This window comes from Microtus pennsylvanicus, chromosome 3 (genome assembly GCF_037038515.1).
Source record: "Microtus pennsylvanicus isolate mMicPen1 chromosome 3, mMicPen1.hap1, whole genome shotgun sequence".
NCBI lineage: Eukaryota > Metazoa > Chordata > Mammalia > Rodentia > Cricetidae > Microtus > Microtus pennsylvanicus.
Genome location: NC_134581.1, coordinates 4,377,461 through 4,397,325, shown reverse-complemented (window position 1 = coordinate 4,397,325; position 19,865 = coordinate 4,377,461). Strand labels below are relative to the sequence as shown.

At 52.2% G+C, this 19,865-nt stretch overlaps 1 protein-coding gene across 1 annotated transcript in view; it reads left to right on the top strand.

The window, feature by feature from the left end:
- Positions 1-19,865, top strand: part of Ttc21a (tetratricopeptide repeat domain 21A) — a 34,144-nt gene that overhangs the window by 11,286 nt on the left and 2,993 nt on the right. The window contains exons 9-25 of the mRNA XM_075964163.1: positions 1,290-1,482; positions 2,950-3,047; positions 3,166-3,366; positions 4,115-4,244; positions 5,802-5,959; positions 6,157-6,372; positions 9,954-10,192; positions 11,156-11,228; positions 11,327-11,437; positions 11,733-11,871; positions 12,785-12,891; positions 15,906-16,094; positions 17,240-17,350; positions 17,801-17,882; positions 19,003-19,153; positions 19,374-19,535; positions 19,644-19,836. Of these exons, the coding sequence (XP_075820278.1) occupies positions 1,290-1,482; positions 2,950-3,047; positions 3,166-3,366; positions 4,115-4,244; positions 5,802-5,959; positions 6,157-6,372; positions 9,954-10,192; positions 11,156-11,228; positions 11,327-11,437; positions 11,733-11,871; positions 12,785-12,891; positions 15,906-16,094; positions 17,240-17,350; positions 17,801-17,882; positions 19,003-19,153; positions 19,374-19,535; positions 19,644-19,836 (2,553 nt within the window). The remainder of the gene's footprint in view (positions 1-1,289; positions 1,483-2,949; positions 3,048-3,165; positions 3,367-4,114; positions 4,245-5,801; positions 5,960-6,156; positions 6,373-9,953; positions 10,193-11,155; positions 11,229-11,326; positions 11,438-11,732; positions 11,872-12,784; positions 12,892-15,905; positions 16,095-17,239; positions 17,351-17,800; positions 17,883-19,002; positions 19,154-19,373; positions 19,536-19,643; positions 19,837-19,865) is intronic.

Below are 19,865 nucleotides of genomic sequence, written 5' to 3'. Positions count from 1 at the left end.
GCTTCTCTCTGTGCTCTGAGCACCCACCCCTTCCCCTTCCCCTGATAACAGAGACATGATATGACCACATGTCCTCCACCAAGATGCCCCACAGAGGTGCTACAGTGACCAGAAAGATGGGGTCTGAAGGGTTTCTAGAGTGATAGCTCAGCCGTGGGGGAAGGTACCACTGCCTCTGCCATGCAGAACAGAGGAAGCCAGCCCTGTTCCAGGATCCATATTCTTCTCATAGGAGTGACCTAACGGACAGTCCACCTGGGCCTCTGGCATCGAAGGTCCAAACAAAGTTGCCAAAGACCTTGTCTTTTGTAAGAACATTCACTCCAGAACGGGGTTGCTAAGCGCTGTTGGGTGACTGTCCCCCTCCATGTATGTGTCTAAGTTTCTCAGCTGTGTCCCTATGTGGCGTGGGACATGGTTCATCACAACCACTTCCCATCACCAAACTCAAATAGCTTTTCAACAAGCTTTAGATAAAAAAATAAAAACAGGGGCTGGAGAGATGTCTCAGTGGTTAAGAGCACTGGCTGCTCTTCCAAAGGACCCGGGTTCAATTCCCAGCACCCATATGGCAGCTCACAACTGTCTGCAACTCCAGTTCTTGGGCATCTGACACCCTCATACAGACATACATGCAAACAAAACACCAATCCATATAAAATGTAAATAAATAATCTATTTATAAATAAATATAATATAATATAATACAAACCAATGCAGTACAATAAAACCCACAAAACCAAACCCCACCTTCTGGTAATAAGTTGGGAGTGGTGATGCCTATGATCCCAGCACTCAAAAGGTTGAGGCAGAGGATCAGGAGTTCAAGGCCAGCCTCAGCTACATAGCAAGTTAAAGGCCATCCTGAGCTACATGAGACCCTGTCACAAACACAAAGCAACCTGTTGGTAACTACTAAGATCAGTTACTACCAAGTGGTGGTGGCACACACCTTTAATCCCAGCACTCGGGAAGCAGAGGCAGATGGGTCTCTGTGAGTTCGAAGCCAGCCTTGTCTACAGAGAGAGTTCCAGAATAGCCAGGACACAGAGAAACCCTCTCTCAAAGAAAAACAAAGTCATTACTGTGGCCAGCCAAGATGTGTTTGGAGGACACTATGACTGGAGGCAGGTTCCTCAGGAGATGGATAGCTAGCTACACACCAATCCCAGGGATCTCTTGGACTCGCTGAGTCCTTCCCAGCTCTGCTGTAATGCCCCCACTTCTGGCGTTATCTTCACCCAGGCAGCTGGACTGACTCTCTGTTCCCATCTGTCCACTCTTGGCAGTGCGGGAGGCACCAGGCGGTCCAGCAACTTGTGAGCGGCTTCCTGGAGCGCATCTTCATGAGCACACCTTCCTGTGCCCTTGTGGCCACAGAGTTGGGCTATCTCTTCATCCTACAGCAGCAAGTGAAGGAAGCATGCTTGTGGTACAAGGAGGCCATGAAGCTAGAGGAGAACCGGCTGGCTGCCTTGGCAGGTCTCCACGGGCTGGGCAGGGTGGTGTCCTGCTCTCCAGACTGTGTGTGAGTTTAGGGGGTACCGTCCTATGGGGATCTTCCAGTGAAGCCACCGATTTAGATGGAAGCCTAGGACTTATCCATGTTGTGGCTGGAGCACCCACATCCTACATCAGCAAAGATAGGAAGTTTGGCGTTTTTCCATGGGTGTTGGGTCTCCTAGAACTGGAATTATAGACAGTTGTGAGCTGCCATGTTCGTGCTGGGAATTGAATCTGGGTCCTCTGGAAAAGTAGTCAGTGCTCTTAACCCTGAGTCATCTCTCCAGCCCCTGTGGAATACTCTGTTTTGTCCCTTAAGTAAAGGGCACAATCAGCTGGGTGTGTAGGTGTGCACCTGTCATCCCAGCAGGTGGAAGCCAGGGATCAAGAGTTCAAGGTCACCCCCAGCTACGTAAAGCTTTGGAGGCTAGCCCAGGCTACATGAGACCCTGTCTCGAAAATAATCATTAAAAACAAGTTAATTATCCTAGTCTATATAACAGGCAGGCATGGCTTAGTAAGTGTTTGCCTGGCCGGTGTAAGCCCCCCAGTCCCTACTACACCACCACTATAGAAACAGTCACCCTAAAAGAAAAGAAGGGGGACTACAAATGGCAAATCCAATGTGATTGAAACATCACCAACATAAAGATATAAAAATGTTTATTTAATAATCAGGAGAATATGGATTAGAACCCATTCCTTTGGTCCTTTGACATTGTATGTATACCTGAGAGGGGTGTACGTATGTGAGTGAGTGTGTGTATGCACACACACACCCACAGAGGTCAGAAGAGGGTGTTGGATCCCCCAGAGCTGGAGTTGCAGACAGTTGTGAGCCCTCTGTTGTGAGGGCTGGAAACCCAACTCGGGTCCTCTGGAACATGTTTAAATTCTTAGCAGGGACGGCAAGATGGCTGAGTAGTAAAGTGGCCTCCTTCAAGCCCGACAGCCCGAGTTCCGTCTCCTGGACCCCATAGCAGAGAGCCAGCTCCCACAGTTGCCTTCTGACCTCCACATGCACTGCATGGCACACGAATTCACGCATGTGCTTGCACATACACAATCTTGCCCATGCTAGGAGCTGAACCCAGGGCTCCATGCATGCTATGCTCTGAGCCCCTAAATCTGTAAATCTTCGGGTTGTGTGTTGCTGTGTGTACTTTAGTCACAAATACTTAGAAAACCATGGGAAGAGTTAAACCACACATGGTTAATGATGCTTCTCACTGGAGCCATTGTTAAGCCAACACATGGATGGGGGATGATTCTCTCTCGGCCTTTCCGCTTCAGTTCTCTGCCCCACACCTGCCTCGCTCCTGCAGTTTGTGAAGATGTGAGGCGACCTCCTGCCTGGGCTCTTCCTTTCCCGTCTCAGTCTGCCCCTGAATCTGCCCAGCTGCTGGTTCTGCTGCTTGCTCAGCTTCATTCTTGTCCCATCTACAGGGAGCATCTGGTGCCAGATCTTGCAGGGCCAGCTGGAGGAGGCGGCGCACCAGCTGGAGTTCCTCAAGGAGGTGCAGCAGTCCCTCGGGAAGTCTGAGGTCAGAGCTAATAGGCAAGGATGGCTTCCCTGTGGAGTCTCCAGCAGAGGGCGATCCCAATGGCAGGCCGCACTGCTCGAGCCAGCTCGGCTCCAGGCCCCAAGCCTCTCTTCCACAGGTACTGGTCTTCCTGCAAGCCCTTGTGGCATCTAAGAAGCAAAAGCCAGAGCAAGAGGCCACCGCGCTCCTGAAGGAGGCAGTGGAGCTGCACTTCTCCAGCATGCAGGGCCTGGCCCTGAGCCCCGAGTACTTCGAAAAGCTGGACCCCCTCTTTCTGGTCTGCATTGCCAAGGAGTATCTGCATTTCTGCCCCAAGCAGGTTAGGGGGATGACCCATCTTCTCGGCAGGGGCCTGAAGTACAGGTGTGATTGGACAGAAACAAGGGCTTTACCTGGCCAGCCACCAAGCCCGGCTGAACTGTGAGGAAGCAGGCAGGAATCTAGTGTTTCTGTGGTGTTTATTTGTTGTCTTATTTTTGAGACAGGGTTTCCTGTAGCCCAGGTTAGTCTCTAACTTGCTGTGTAGCCAGGGATGCCCTTTGAACCCCTGATCCTCCTGCTTCATATCCTGAGAGCTACCGCCACACCCAGTTTATGGGGTGCCATGGATGGAACTCAGGGCTTCCACAAAGCAAGTGCTCTGTCCCCTGAGTGACAGCCCCAGCCTGTGCCAGGTCTTTTCAAACAGGAACAGGCTGAAGCCAGATCACCTCAGAGGCTGTTGGGGTGCAGAGCCGGATGTCCCAGGTGATGCGCAGTGTCCTCTTTCTCACAAGTTCCCAGGCCTGTCTGAAGCTGGGGCACAGGCTCCGTATTTGGGTGGGGCAGCACACCGGCCGGCCGTGTACCTGTCCTTGTCCTGACAGGAGCTGTAATCCTAGCTCTCAGGCGGCAGAGGAAGGAGGGTTAGGAGTTCAAGATCATCCTTGGCTGTACAGGGAGTTCAAGGCTGTCATGAGCTACAGGAGACTCTGGGCGAAGGGCGGAGAGGGGGGCGGTGGTAGGAAGAAGAGGAGGTAGGAGAAGAAATAAGGCAGCCACACGTTTAGCCTCTGATCTTCCCATAGCCTCGGTCACCTGGCCAGCTCGTGTCTCCACTTCTTAAACAAGTCGCTTTGATCTTGAGTCCTGTGGTGAAGGTAGCCCCGGCCATGATGGACCCACTGTTTGTGACGGCTCAGGTCAAGTTCCTCTCAGGTGAGCAGCGAACGCTAGCAGACACCTGGTGGAGCTTCTGCCTTAGGTTGTAGCCACAGGCTCCTTGCCTGGGATTCTTTTCCTGTTTGTATATGTGACACACACGCATACCCACATACATACATACATACACACGTATGTACATACATACGCACACAGAATACCGCTGTGAGGAAACTGGAAGGCTACGTGGGATAGGAAGAGTATTTCCATGAGGCCCCAAATGGCAAGGCTTTCACTGAGGCCACAGTCAGGTCTGCTAGCTTCTCCCGTGTCCCAGTTTAGGCATCAGAGAGAGGAAAGGGAAGAACATTCTGTGGGCAGCCAGTTGTTCTCTGCGATACACAGCCCTCCCCTGAAGCACTTTGCTTAGGGCCTGCACCATCTCCCTGCCTGCAAACTGACTATTCCCACGTCTCCCGCTGTCTCTACACTGAGGGCTTTCACTCACCTGAGGGCTCTTAAGACTTCGTCCTCAAGGCTCTCTGGGCCAGGTTTACTCATAGTTTTAATGTCTTCTGGGTCCAAGGCCAGGGAAGAACTGTCCCAGAGGTGCTGGCAGCTACCAGCAAGTTTGGGACCAATGCTAGGTCTCTAAGAGGTGAGGTTGCCATAGTGAACTCTTCTTCTCCACAGCACACAAGAAAAGATGAGGGAGTTTGGGACCCAAAAAAGGTGTATCCCAACCTACAGGTGATGGCTTCCAGGCAGCAGCTATGGAGAGGCCTGGCTACAGAAGGAGAAACTGCCCCTCCTAGCCCTCTGCACCCTGGCATTAAGCTGCCAGTATCAAACCAGGACAGCCTGCCTGGCTTCAGAGGGGGCACCTAAGTCTAGTGTCAGGAGTTCAGACCTTCATGGGCTTGAGTTTAAATGAAGACTTTGACCCTTGGCTTACATGACTACATCCTGAATCCCATATCCAAAAGACAGTATGTGAAGGCCCAAGCAGGTATAGGGCCTCATTAACATGCATGAGGTCCTAGGTTCGATTCCCAGAACCACAAAAAATAAAGATAAAATACAAGGGTCAGAAACAAAACTTACAGGGTCGTGCAGATGTTAAGTCTAGTCAGACTTTAACAGGCCTGGCAGGGCAGAGCAAGAACTCAGTCATTAAAGCATGTTTCTTGTGATTGCAATGGCCTGAGCTTGATCCCTGCTTGTGATCCTAGTGCCAGAGAGGCAGACAGGGACAGGTGGAAGTCCGGGGTGGGCTGGCTGGCCAGCCTAGCCTACATGCTGAGCTCCAGCCCAGAGACCAACCCTGTCTCAACACAAGGTGAATGGCTCCTGAGGAATGTACTGAAGTTGGCTTCTGGCGTGCAACACACACACACACACACACACAGACAAATACACACACACAGACAAATACACACACACCGCATATTCTCTCTCTCTCTCTAAAACTGGGTAAAATACCAACATTTGACAGAGATTTCTGTAAATACCAGATTTCCGAATGGCCACATATGTGAAACCCATTCTTCCTCTACTTGTTGGGTCTCAGGGGCTCCTAAAGCTCTTATGCAGGCTTTGGTTCTGTGTCCCTAGGAGAGCTGGAGAACTCCCAGAGCACCCTGCAGCGCTGCCTGGAGCTGGATCCCACCTTTGTGGATGCCCACCTCCTCATGTCCCAGATCTACCTGGCTCAGGGCAACTTTGCCATGTGTTCCCACTGTTTAGAGCTGGGTGTCAGCCACAACTTCCAGGTGGGAGCTCTCTACACTCTGCGGCCAATCGAATACCCCTTTCTGGACCATTGCTGGGGCGGGGGAGCATATAAAGGCATAGGAACTCTGCTAGCCCACAGGCAGAGCAGGCTCATTGGTTCCCCCGAAGAAGCTCCCCAGGCTGCCGTGTGAGCAGCAGAGGTAAGCTAGCCCCAGTTCCGCTCCGCCTCTCCTAGGTCCGAGACTACCCCCTCTACCACTTCATCAAAGCCAGGGCCCTCAACAAGACTGGTGACTATGCCGAGGCCATAAAGACCTTGAAGATGATCGTAAAACTGCCCACCACAAAGGCGGAAGAGAGCAGGAAGAGCAGAGGCCCCTCTGTACGGCCCAGTGACCGGGCATCCATCCTGCTGGAGCTAGTAGAGGCCCTCCGACTGAATGGGGAGCTGGTGAGAAATGCCTTGCGTGGGGCTGGGGATTAGGCCATGAAAGCATCGGACCAGAGTCCAGATTGCCAGGACCCCCAGTGCGTCTGAGGGTTCTAGGTTCAGTGAGAGAGATTGACCTTGATGATAAAATGATCACAGAGGATGATACCTGATGTCGATTTCTTCCCTGCTCATGCAAACATACGAGTGTGCACCTGCACAATCACGCCTCCACCCCCCAGCGCTTACATGCATACACACATGCGTGCACACCAAACACATAGACACACAACAAAGAAAAAAAAACGCTTTGCTCCCATTCCCTGGGCCATTGGAGGCCCCAGGAGACCAGCCTGGGGCCAAGCTCTGATTTTGTCTGAGGTTCACTTCACTTGGGCTATGATCTGAACCCTTTTGTTTGTTGATTTGGTTTGGTTGAGACAGGGTTCTCTAATGTAGCTCCGGCTGTCCTGGAACTCACTATATATACCAGGCTGACCTCAAACCTGCAGAGATGCCCCTGCCTCCGCAAGAGGCAAGAGCAAGGCTTGGAGGAGCTGAAATCTGTATGATACCCTGGCCTCAGCAGCCTTGCCAGCTCACAGGATGCGGTCTGCCCTGGACCATCTCTGTGACCAAGGCCCATATCCTTCCCTTGTGATGCACCTGACTGAGATGGAAAACTAGCCTGAAAGGGTTTTTTTTCCCCTTTCAAAATAAAGGACTGTGAAGATGGCTCAGTAGGTAAAGTGTTTGCCATGGAAGTGTGAGGACCTGAGTTGGATCCTGGAGGAAAGGGAAGGTGCTGACCGATGTTTCTGTCCCACCAAGTCCCACAGCCGTTTAGTCCCAAGTAAGCACATAGAAGTCTACATTAATCATAAACTGGTTGGCCTGGTAGCTCAGGCTTCCTATTAATTAATTCTTTTTTAAAAATATTTATTTATTTATTATGTATACAATGTCTGCCTGCAGGCCAGAAGAGGGCATCAGACCTCATTACAGATGGTTGTGAGCCACCATGTGGTTGCTGGGAATTGAACTCAGGACCTTTGGAAGAGCAAGCAATGCTCTTAACCACTGAGCCATCTCTCCAGCCCCTATTAATTAATTCTTACACCTTACATTAATCCATTATTCTTGTCTGTGTTAGCCACATGGCCTTGTACCTTTCTCAGGGAGGCAGTCACATCTTGCATCCTCTGTGGCAGGGTGACGACTGCACACTGACTCTTTCCTCTTCCCAGAATTCTCCTGTTCTCATCGCCCCACCTCTACTTCCTGCCTGTGCCTGGCTACCGGCCAATCAGCATTTTATTAAACAAGTACAAGAAACAAGTCTTTACAGGGTAAAACCATTGTCCCACAGCGGGGAGGCAGCATGGTGGCATGTGCCTTTAATCCCAGCTGTGGTGGTTTGAAAGGAAATGGACCCCAAAGGGAGTGACACTAATGGGAGGTGTTGGAGTAGGTGTGGTCTTGTTAAAGGGAGTACATCACTGTGGAGGAGGGCTTCGAGGACTTACATACGCTCAAGTCACACCCAGTGAGACAGTTCACTTTCTGTTGCCTTTGGACTAAGATGTAAGGATGCTCAGTTACCTCTCTAGCACCATGTCTGCCTGCATGCTGCCTTGCTTCCTGCCATGATGATAATGGACTAGACCTCTGAACTATGTGAGCCACCAAAATTAAATGTTTCCCTTTATAAGAGTTGCTGTGGTCATAGTGTCTCTTAACAGCAATAGAAACCCTAACTAAAATCTGGAGAGATGGCTCAGTGGTTAAGAGCTTTGCCTGCTCTTCCAAAGGTTCTGAGTTCAATTCCCAGCAAATACATGTGCTCACAACCATCTGTAATGAGATTTGGTGCCCTCTTCTGGCCTTCAGGGATACATGCAGGCAGAACACTGAGTACATATTAAATAAATAAACCTAAAAAAAGAAACCCTAAGACACCAGTACTGGAGAGGCAAAGGCAGGCAGATCTCTGTGAGTTCAAGGCAAGCCTATAAACAAAGCAGGTTCCAGGACAGCCAGAGCTGTTACACAGAGAAACCCTCTGTTCAAAAAGTCGTGCTTGGGGGTACATGACTATAATTCCAGATCGGGGGAAGTGGAGCTAGGAGGATCTCTGGGGCTCACTAGCCAGTCCAATGCTTCCAATGAGCAAGCTTCAGGGCCATGAGAGACTCTCAGAAAATCAAAAGGGTGGCTCCTAGGGATGACACCTGAGATTGACCCCCGGCGTGTGGTCACATGTGCTGGTATGCCTGCTCGTGCTCGGGCATGCAGCTGTAACTCACACACACACACACACACACACACACACACACACACACACACACACACACACACGACTCTCTGGGTAAATGTGTGAACATGGAAGCAAAACTACCCAAAGGAACACAAGACAGGTAGAGACAGATGCTCTACCTATGCAGAACCAGGAACTGCCTATCCAACGTCAGCTGACAGCTCAGCTGTTCCTAAAGCTAAGGGTTGGTCTGTCAGGCATCAGGAAGGGAACTGGGTGAAGGACAACAAACCCAGATGTTCCCACTGGAGACAGAGAGTAGGGGAGTGGGGCTGGGGACGGAGTGGGGCCCGGGAGCACGGGGCACCCCTCGGGTGGCCAGCTCCAATCCAGGCTGATAGAGGTCTCGAATGCACCACCCTCTTCCTCCGTCCATCCTCGACTCAGGAGAACAAGCAGGGGATAAGCTGAAAGTCAGTTCTGCAGTCAGACAAAGATAGGGGCCATGAGCTGAGAGCCCAGGGTTCTGCCCAACTTCCTTAAAAGGCACTCCCAGAGGAGGCTGCAGTCTGGGGCAACAGTGCCAAAGAGTGTTCTCACTACAGCCTAGCACTTTGAGGTTTGGGGATCTAGGGTTGTTTGACTTGGTTTTTTTGTTGTTGTTGCTTGTTTGGTTGGTTGGTTGGTTGTTTTGTTTTGTTGGTTGGTTGGTTGGTTGGTTGGTTGGTTAGTTGCTTGGTTGGTTGATTGGTTAGTTGGTTGGTTGGTTGTTTAGTTTTGCTTTTGCTTTTTTAACTTTTAAAGTTACACTTATTTATTTTTGTATATATGCATATATGAACATGTATGCATACATGCATGCATGCGAGGAGGTCAGAGGACAAATTTATGAGAGTTGGCTCCCTCCTCCCACCATATGCACCTGGGGATTGAACTGCGCAGCCAGCACCTTTACCTGCTGAGCCGCGTTGTCACCCCTTCACCAGAGTTTTTTAAAACTGTGTGGGTAGTCCAGATTGGCATGAAACTCATGATCCTCCTGCCTCAGCCTCTCAAGTGTTAGAATTGTGGGTGTTGATCATCATGACTGGCCTCCCAGCAAAACTCCTGTGGAAAGGGTGTGGTTGGATGAGCTGTCCCCATTAGAGGAGGCACAATCATGACAGCAGCATCTCTGTGTTCTAATGACCAGCCATTGCCTCCACAGCTGCTCTGCAGGTGGCTGAGTATCTTCTTGGCACAGGCGCACCCCTGGGCTGGGACAGGAACAGAGGTATAAATGTCCTGGGGTCACCTGTAATAGATGTTAACAAAGAGAGGGTCTGTTTGGTCCTCCACCTTGTAGCACGAGGCCACCAAGATCATGCAGGATGCCATCAATGAGTTCAGCGGCACGCCCGAGGAGATGCGCATCACAGTCGCCAACGTGGACCTGGCGCTGAGCAAAGGCAACGTGGACTTGGCCCTGAGCATGCTGAGAGGCATCACACCCAAGCAGCCCTGCTACATGGAAGCCAAGGAGAAGATGGCCAGCATCTACCTGCACACACGCAAGGACATGCGCCTCTACATAGGCTGCTACATGTAAGCTCCACCCACGCAGCAGGCGGCTGGCACACTTTCCCCTGGAGGCTGGGGAGGGTTCCCTCCTGTTATATGCCTTCAACTTGGTCTCCAGAGTGCATTAGACCACATTAGACCTCATAGGTCTCCCTGGCTGAGGGTGAGTTCCGAGGACCTCAGCCCTTCCCCTGTGCTGTGTGTTTTACATTATGGTGGGAGCATATAGGTCCGGATCCCAGCACTGGTGCCAAGGGAACCGTGAGAACAACTCACACCCTGGCCCTGCTCTCTGCCTTTCCTTGCTGCAGGGCCTCAGGGGTGATCAGTGTGGGGTGGGCGAGGAAAGCGTGGAAGTCGGAAGCACCGACAATGACTCCTAGAATTTGGTATTGGAACCTCAAGAGGTCCTTCCCAGCCCCTTTCTCTGGGAAAAACTAGGCAGTCTGGGGCTCGAGGAGCTGGGAGGGTAGGAACTGACCAACAGGGATTAGACTTTCAGGGAAGCAGTGTGGGGCTGGGGTGGGGCTCAGTGGCTGTGTGCTTGCCAGACATGTCCCACGACCTGGGTTCCAACCCAGCGTCTCAGAAAAAGGAAGTATAACTGGGGGTGTAGCCCAGTTACGGGGTGCTTTGCTTAGCATCCTGTTAGCTCCGTGTTCAGTCTTCAGTGTGACATAAGACCGGGTGGGGCGACCCGCCGCTGTAACCCCAGTACTTGGGAGGTAGAAACTAGAGAACCAGAAGTTCATAATCAGCCTGAGACATGGACCCTGGCTCAAAAACACCCAAGTCCAAACATGCAAAACAGTATGGCTGTTCATGGAGAGGACCAGAGGGCTGGGGTGGCCCTCGGCCATGACCCAGTCAGACGGCAGGTGTGAGCCTGGCTATTAGTGCTCTCCAGGATCTCTGGCACTCAAGATGATGAATGGATGGACACTCGCCAGGCCCAGGCCTGAGAGAGGAAGTTGGTTTCTCCCGTAGGGAGCTCTGTGAACACCTGCCCGGCCCCCACAGCAGCCTGCTACTGGGCGACGCTTTCATGAACATTCAGGAGGTAAGGAGAGAGACTCTCCGGGCCTTGCTAACTGTCTCCCAGGATCACTTCTCTGGTGAGAGGAGAGAAAGACACCCCTTCCATACTTTCCCCACCAGCCTGAGAAGGCCCTGGAGGTGTACGATGAGGCCTATAGAAAGAACCCTCACGATGCCTCCTTGGTCAGCAGGATCGGACAAGCCTACATGAAGACCCACCAGTACGCCAAGGTGAGGCTCCCCTAGGGAGGGCCAGCCACGCAGGGAAAGAGCTTAGAAAGCCCACGAGTTGGGGGGTCTAGATGGGAAGGGACAGCATTTCACTCCAGCTTCCTGCTGAGAGCGTGACGGGGAGGGGGGTGAGCGCACCAGTCTGCACTGTCTGCCCTCCCTGCTTCACCTGAGGCCTGAGCCCCGCTGGGAGGCGGGAATGGGGCGATCTGATGTGGTGGCTGCTGGAGGGACATGGTGTCAGCAACCCCCACGCAGAGCCAAGCTGAGGCCAGTATTTCCCGTGTGCACGAAGGCCATTAATTACTATGAGGCCGCCCAGAAGATCAGTGGGCAGGACTTCCTGTGCTGCGAACTGGCCGAGCTGCTGCTGAAGCTGAAGAAATATCACAAGGCAGAGAAGGTGCTGAAGCAGGCCTTGGAACGAGACTCTGGTGAGGCGGCGTTCGAACTTGCTCTGACCCTGTAGTGATAAAAGCAGCGGGGCTGCATCCCCAGCACCCCGGCCACCTCGCTAGCTTATGCCCCGAAATAACAACACACAAACTGTATTCATTTAAACTGCTTGGCCCATTAGCTTTAGCCCTTACTGGCTAATTCTGATATCCCGATCAACCCATCTCTAATAATTTGTGTAGCTCCGGTCTTACCAGGAAAGATTCAGCATGTCTGACCTGGCAGCTTGCTTCATCATGTGCGTCTGCCCAGGAGAGCGGAGCATGGCCTCTCTCTGAGCTCACTTCCTCTTCCTCCCAGCATTCTGTTCTGTTTACTCCACCCACCTATGTTCTAAGCTATGAGCCCAAGCAGTTTGTTTATTACTTAACCAATGAAATCAACAGATTGATATATGACACTCCCACATCACTCTGTAGTAGTAGGAGCGGCGGGGCTGCGTCCCCGGCACCCGGCCACCCGCACGGCTAGCTTTACCCGAAACAATTACACGGAAACTGTATTCTTTTAAACACCTCTTGGCCCATTATATCTAGCCTTTTCTCAGCTAACTCTCGCACCTGGACTAGCCCATTTCTAATATCCGTGTAGCTCACAAGCTGGTTTACCAGGAATGATCTTAACCTGCGTCTGCCTGGAGTGGAAGAATCATGGCGACTCCTCCACTCAGCTTCTTTCTCCCAACATTCTGTTCTGTTTACTCCTCCCACCTATGTTTTAACCTACGAGGGCCAAGCAGTTTCTTTATTGCTTAACGAATGAAATCAACAGATTGATATATGACACTCCCACATCATGACCCCTGTCCACATTAGCTAGGGATTTGAACCCAGCCCTTCCCACCAACCCAGGGGCCAGACTAGCTGACTGTGTGTGTGTCTCTCTCTCTAGGGGTCAAGGACATTCCATCCCTGATGAATGAGGTCAAGTGCTTGCTTTTGCTGGCAAAGGTTTACAAGAACCATAAAAAAGACGATGTGGTTGGAACACTGAACCAGGTAACTGACCCAAGGTCTCTGTAGCTCCTGATGTCGGGGAGAAGGAGGCTCAGCCCATGGGCCTGTCAGGGTGCAGACCTTCCTCAAGAGAGGCCCATCACCCTCTACTCACATCTGAGAACCCTGGGCTGGGCTGGGCTGAGAAGGGCCAGGAGATAGTGACTTTGTCCTTAGGAAGAGTGAGGTGACCGTCGGCGTGAGAGTGGCAGCAAGTCCATGCATTGAAAGCTCTGTGAAGCTATGTTTGTCCCCCTCTCCTTCCCTCCCTCCCTAGCTCAGTCCTACCTTCCTTCTTTTAGAGACAGGGTCTTCCTAGTTTACCCAGCTAGCCTAGAGCTCTCACTATGTAGTCCAGGCTGGTCTTACGGTAGTCCTCCTACCTCAGCGGGCTGAGTGCTGGTATCCAGGGAAGCATCGCTATGTCTGGCTTCTCTGCTCTTTTTTAAGTTTTCACAGTGGTGCTTTGGGCTAAACACTATGACATTCCCATCTGACTGAGAAAACCTTTCAAGGCATGAAGACTAAAACCCAGAGCGAAGGACAGGTGTTTATGACTTGAGGTGATTTGGCTGAGGGTTCTAGAACTTCTCAAAACTGTAGGTCGAGTTCTGAATTTTTACTTTTCCTGGGCTAGAGATAGATGACACTCTACTGCCTGGCAGATGCTAGCAGTGGGCAGTGGCAGCGAGCAACAACTTCCGAGGGGCCACTTGCTGCCAGGCTCGCCCAGTGCTCTACAGTGTTCTTCTTGCTAAGCTTTGGTGCTCAAGGCGTTCGGTACAGTCAATGCTGTTTTCTCCCAAGACAGGGTTTGTCTGTGTAGTCCTGGTTGCCCTGAAACTCACTTTGTAAACCAGGCTGGCCTCAAACTCAGAGATCCACCTGCCTCCCAAGTGCTAGGATTAAAGACTTGTGTTACCACTGCCCAGCTCTAGTCAATGCTGTTTCGTAAGATTTAATTTTATCAATATAATTGTTTACCTACACATATGTATGTGCACTGCATGCATGCCTTGTGCCTGTGGAGAGCAGAACAGGGAAGTAGATCCCTTGGCACTGGAGTTATAGGTGGTTGTGAGCTGCCCGATTTGGGTGCTGGGAACAAAACACGGGTCCTCTACAAGAGCAGTGTGTTCTCTTCAGTGCTGAGCCATCTCTCCAGCCCAAGAATTTTGAATTTTTTTTTTGAAACAGCATCTCACTCTATAGCCCTGGCTGACCTAGTACTTACTGTGTAGATCATTGTGGGTCATGACTCCTATGGGAGTCAAATGACTTTCACAGGGGTCACCTATCAGAAAGCACAGATATTTACATCACAATTCATAACAGAAGCAAAATTACAGTTATGAAGTAGCAACAAAAATAACTTTATGGTTGGAGGTTACCACAACACAAGGAATTTTATTTAAGGGATAGACTAAGCTGGCCTTGAACTCAAAGATCAGTCTCTGCTTCCCAAGTACAGAGATATTACACCTGGACCAATGCATCTTTTACTTGCATGTATTCACCTTATAATGGGTTTATCATAAGTCAAGGAGATGGAACTGAGATTGAAGTCTGGCCTGTACCAACACATCTTCTTCCCATATGGGGCTGCCCTGATCCACATGCCCTTGGCCATTCCTGTCGGGCCTTCCTCACTTTCCACCTGCAAGAAAAGGTTCCCACTTGTTCCCAGGGCAGAGCTCCCCCGCTTCTGACCACTTGAGGTACATGGTTTCTCTGTGTGACAGTCCTGGTTGTCCTCTGCCTCCCAAGTGCTGGGATTAAAGACACGCCTTTAGTCAAGCCCTGATAAGGTGCCTTATCTTGTCTACCACCCAATCCACTTATCTCTTTGTCCTTAAGGAGCCAGCACTAGTTCCCACGCACTTCTTGCAACTTGGCTATCTTTCCTGCTCCTCACCTCCTCCATTCACTTCTTGGATGTGAGAGAACTGCCTCATTTTCCAGAAGGGAGATAAACGGAGAGCAAATGTGTCCGCCAAAGCACAGCCCCGGGACATAGTTGAGTTGGTAGCAGGCACAAATGCCTTGGTTCTCCCTTCAGTACTACACAAACCACGCATGGTAGCACAGGATCTTTGATTATATAATGAGTTCCAGGCCAGCATGAGTACTGAAGACCCTGTCTCAAACAACAATGAAAACCCAGCCCGGGGCTCTCCGGAGGCAGAAGACAATCTCTGTAAGTTTCAGGCCAGCCCCTTCTACATAACAAGTTCCATATCAGCCAGGACTACATAATGAAACCCCGTCTCAAACAACAAAAAGCCAACCTGAGCTTGGTTGGCACATGCCTTTAATCCCAGCTCTGTAAGGCAGAAACAGGACGGTCTCTGAGTTTGAGGCCAGCCTGATCTACTTAACAAGTTCCATATGAGCTAGGGCTACATAGTGAGACCTCATCTCAAAAACAAAGCAATAGGGGCTGGAGAGATGGCTCAGTGGTTAAGAGCACTGACTGCTCTTCCAGAGGACCCGGGTTCAATTCCCAGCACCCACATGGCAGCTCACAACTGTCTGAAGATCCGGTTGCAGGGAATCTGACACCTTCACACCAATGCACATAAAATAAAGTTAAATAAAGCATAAAAAAAAAGAATGAGCTGAAGATGTCCAGGACAGTTATTTAAAAAAAAAAAACAAAGCAATAAACACCACTAGTAACAAATGCCCAGTCTGCTCTGGGCACCTACTGTATGTTGCTCTAGCCTGCAAGACAGTCCAAAGCAAATCGACATACAGCCCCAAGGTGTGGTGGAGGCAGGGCAGGCAAGTGAAGACGTTTGCCCTCCACTTCTGCGCCTCCTGGGCGGAGGGTGGGGGAGCAGACAGGGGCAGGCGGGTTGGGGGGCAGTGCAGGCCTCCCTCCCGCGTGCTGAGGGAGTGGCCCAGATTTCCTCAAGGTGCTTTCTGACATTGCCAGCTATAGAACACACTGGGAAGTCCTGTGGCCTGGCACCTGAGCTGGGGGTCTCTGACCCTAGCCTCACTGGTTCCCCCAGGCCTTGGACCTCCAGTCCCGGATACTGAAGAGGGTTCCCTTGGAGCAACCCGAAATGCTCCCCTTCCAGAAGCAGCTGGCAGCCTCCATCTGCATCCAGACCGGGGAGCATTACGTGACAGAGAAAGACTACGACAATGCCGTGAAATCCTACAAGGATGCCCTCTCCTACTCGCCAACAGACAACAAGGTGCATGGCCCTCGAAATAACACCGTGGGGGCCGGGGAGGTGACCGGGTGGCACAGCACTTGCCTAGCGCCCACAGAGCCCTGGCTTCAGTCACCATTCACTACAAACCAAGTAGGGTCGTACCCGACTGTAACCTCAGCCCTTGGAAGGTGGAGGCAGGACCAGGAGTTTGGGGTTGGGTGTCCTTGCCGAGAGAGGCCTTCTCGGAGCTGCTGCAGGTATAAAGCCAGAGGGGAGGCAGGAAGGCCAGCCCACTGGAGCCTCTGGGGCAAGAAGCGGCTCTGGCTGACCCCAGACCCTCACCTGCTACCATTCTTTAAGCAAGGCTAGGAAGGCCAGCTTTGGGCCATTTATGAAGGCTAGAATAGGGAAAGACAGCCCTGGAAGTCTCGTTGGCCTGGCCTTTGTCAGTTCCCGCTGGTGGGGGTGCCACTGGTGGGAGTGCATGGTTGCCAGGCTGCGTGGGAATCCGGCCCAGGTTGAGTTTCCAAGTCGTGGCAGGGGTGTGGTGCCAGATGAGGAAACAGTTCACACTAAGTTCACACTCTTCTAAAGAGCCTGGACATTGGAAGAGTGACCTTGGTTTGGTGTCCCCTGCCTGTGCCCCCTCCTCCCATACTACATAAAACTTGTCATCTCAGCACGTGGCAGGAGGCAGGAGGTCATCCTTGAGTACATAATGAGATGGAGGCTAGCCTAGGGTACATGACCCATGAAAGACATGTCTCAAAAACATAGTTAAACATATTGTATGAAAAAAATAATAATAAAAAAATTAGCTTGGTAACTGTTCACCCTTTGACAGGCCTTGGTGACTGTGGGGTAGGGCGGGCGTGACCCTTGCCTGAGATTGGCCTCAGGCAAGAGGAAAAGAGTAGCAAGAAGGAGATTCTAGCACGTTGTCATCTGTCCAGGAATCCAGGACACAGAGGAGTCCCCAGAGGAAGCAGCAGAGGCCAAAGGATGAGATTAGTGGCTTAGCCAGGCCCCAGCTCATTCCGTTGGTAAAACCAACAGAACGGCAGGGGAACTGGGTGAGAGGGAGGCCTGCTTTCAAAGCCAATAGACGCAGAGGCTCGGAGGGAGCCAAAGGTGACTGCAGCGAACGCGGAGCTGGCTTGTTTTCCTGTCTGGTCTCCGCACAGGTGGCGCTGGAGCTGGCGCAACTCTACCTGCTTCAGGGGCAGCTGGACTTGTGTGAACAGCGCTGTGGCCCCCTCTTACAGATGGAGCAGACGCACGAGAGAGCTGCGGTGGTAGGAGCTGCCTGTCATGCTGCGCACCGCCCGGAGGGGCCCCGTGACAGATTCCTAATTATTTAACCTCAGACAATTCACCGTCCCACCCTAAGAGCTTTGGGGCCCTGTCCCAGCCTCCTGCTCTGTCCTTCTTTTGGAGCGGGGGACGCGCGGGGAGAGGCATGGGAAGGCCAGCAGGGGGCAGCAGCGTCCTCGAGGCTAGGCTGGGGGCGGGGCACGATTGGACCAATTTAAGGGGAAACCACACCCCCTGTTAGGTGAAGGTGAAGGTCGGGTGACTGTGAAATCACCCTCCCTGGTCTGCCTTCTCCGCCTTGCAGGGTAGAAAGACACCTGCAGTCCTCCGGGGGTTCACAGGCTCTCTGGACCAGGGAGGCTACCTGGGGAGTCTTCTACTTTCCTTCCCTGCCAGCCCCCACGAAGCCGCCCTTGTGTGTCTTCTAATAGATGCTGGCTGACCTGATGTTCAGAAAACAAAACTACGAAGCGGCCATCAGTCTCTACCGCCAAGTGCTGGAGAAAGCTCCAGGTACCCGGGGCCAGAAGACCGCCTCCCCACCCAGCCAGGATGGCTATCCCAGAGAAGGGTGGGCCTTCTCCCCTCCTTCCTGGCTGGGCAGAGGAAGCCCCTTCCTTCCCAATTGTTCCCAGAGAAGCAGGAAACTGATAAAGACCCAGAACGTGGCAGCCCTTCCTGAATCCAAGGGGGCCAGTTCCTGAACCCAGGCGCTTGGCACTGGAACCAGGACAGCCTGTCTGTCCCTATATCGCAACTACTGGGGCTCAACACAGTCCCCTCTATGGTCACACCCACCTGGAAGCCGGTAGGCATTCTCTCTAGGTTGGTTAGCCACACCCCTAGTTGCTACTGAATGAAACAGCAGCTTCAAGGGTCAAACCTGAAACCCAAGCCAGAGGCCCAAGCCTCTGCGGTCCCTACAGGCCAAGCAGTTGTGCTTAGCAGCAGAGTCTCCCAGTCAGGCTGCCTGGGTGTGAAGCCTGGTATCGCTCAGTAGCCATGCAACCTTTGAAAACCTACTCACTCCTCCATTCTCAGCGTCCCCTTCTGTCGAAACGGGGACAGAAAGAGAGCTCAACCCTGTAGTTAAATCACAGGTAGGACATCGCAGAGCCAGGTAGGGGGTAAGTGCTGCGTCTGTGCATTTGTGCGTGCATGCTTGTGTGTGTGTGTGTGTGTGTGTGAGAGAGAGAGAGAGAGAGAGAGAGAGAGAGAGAGAGAGAGAGAGAGAGTGCACAGGGGACAACATGGGTGCCCTGCTCTAGCACCTTCATCTTGTTCCCTTGAGACAAGATCTCTCGCTGAACTTGGAGATAGCCAGCAAGCCCCAGAAATCCTCCAAAGTCTGCCACGCCCGCACTTTGCTTTCCAATGGGTGCTGGTGATTCGAACTCAAGTCCTCGTGTTTGTTCGGCAGGTGCCTTCCTGACCAAAGCATGTCGATATTCTAAGCACTGTATAATTTACTCACTTTTGTGTATGCAATGTCTCTGCTCAGCCTAAACAAGTAGTGTCTCCTGAGACCTCCTCAAGGTCCAGCGCTCCCTCCTCCCGCCTCAGTCCTCAGAATACCAGCCTGGTGTGGTGCTGTCCACTGCATGCTGCAGATTTCTGCTCTCTCACTCTCTAGACAATTTTTTGGTATTGAATAAGTTGATTGATCTGCTAAGACGGAGTGGCAAGCTTGAAGAGGCTCCTGCTTTCTTTGAACTGGCCAAGAAGGTGTCTAGCCGGGTGCCTTTGGAGCCAGGGTTTAACTACTGCCAAGGCCTTTACTGCTGGTGAGTTAGCCTGGAGCATACTGAGGGGCCGTGGTAAGATAACAGGCCTCCCTAGCAGATAGCCAGGGTCTTGCTCAGCAGAGGGGAAGCAGAGAGCAGCCTCCAGGAAACGCTCAGAACAGATATCCAGAGTGCCCCCCATGTGTCCACGCACCTTGGTCTCCACGCGCCTTACACAGCTCCTCTGACTGACTCCTGGCATTTCCTGCACTCTTTGTAGGCACATTGGACAGCCCAACGAAGCCTTGAAATTTCTGAACAAAGCCCGAAAGGACAGCACCTGGGGCCAGATTGCCACCTGCTACATGGTCCAGATCTGTCTGAACCCTGATAACGAGATTGTCGGTGGGGAGACCTTCGAGAGCCTGATGGCTGACAGCAAGTAAGAGGGCTGGGGTAAGCACGGGGTGGGGGCGCACAGGAAGGGGCCTCAGCCAGGCCAGGTGAGGGCCACAGAAGCAGGCTGTCAGCCCGAGCCCCATGCCTACAGCTCCATCAGTAGGAAAGAGTCCCAGCAACACGGGGTGCGCACGGCAGAGAAGCTCCTGCGGGAATTTTACCCGCACTCGGACTCCAGGCAGACCCAGCTGCGGCTGCTGCAGAGCCTCTGCCTGCTGGCCACCAGGGAGAAGGCGAATGTAGAGGCGGCTCTCGGGTCCTTTATCGAGATGGCCCAGGCTGAGGTGCGAGAGCCAGGGATGGGTTCTGGTGG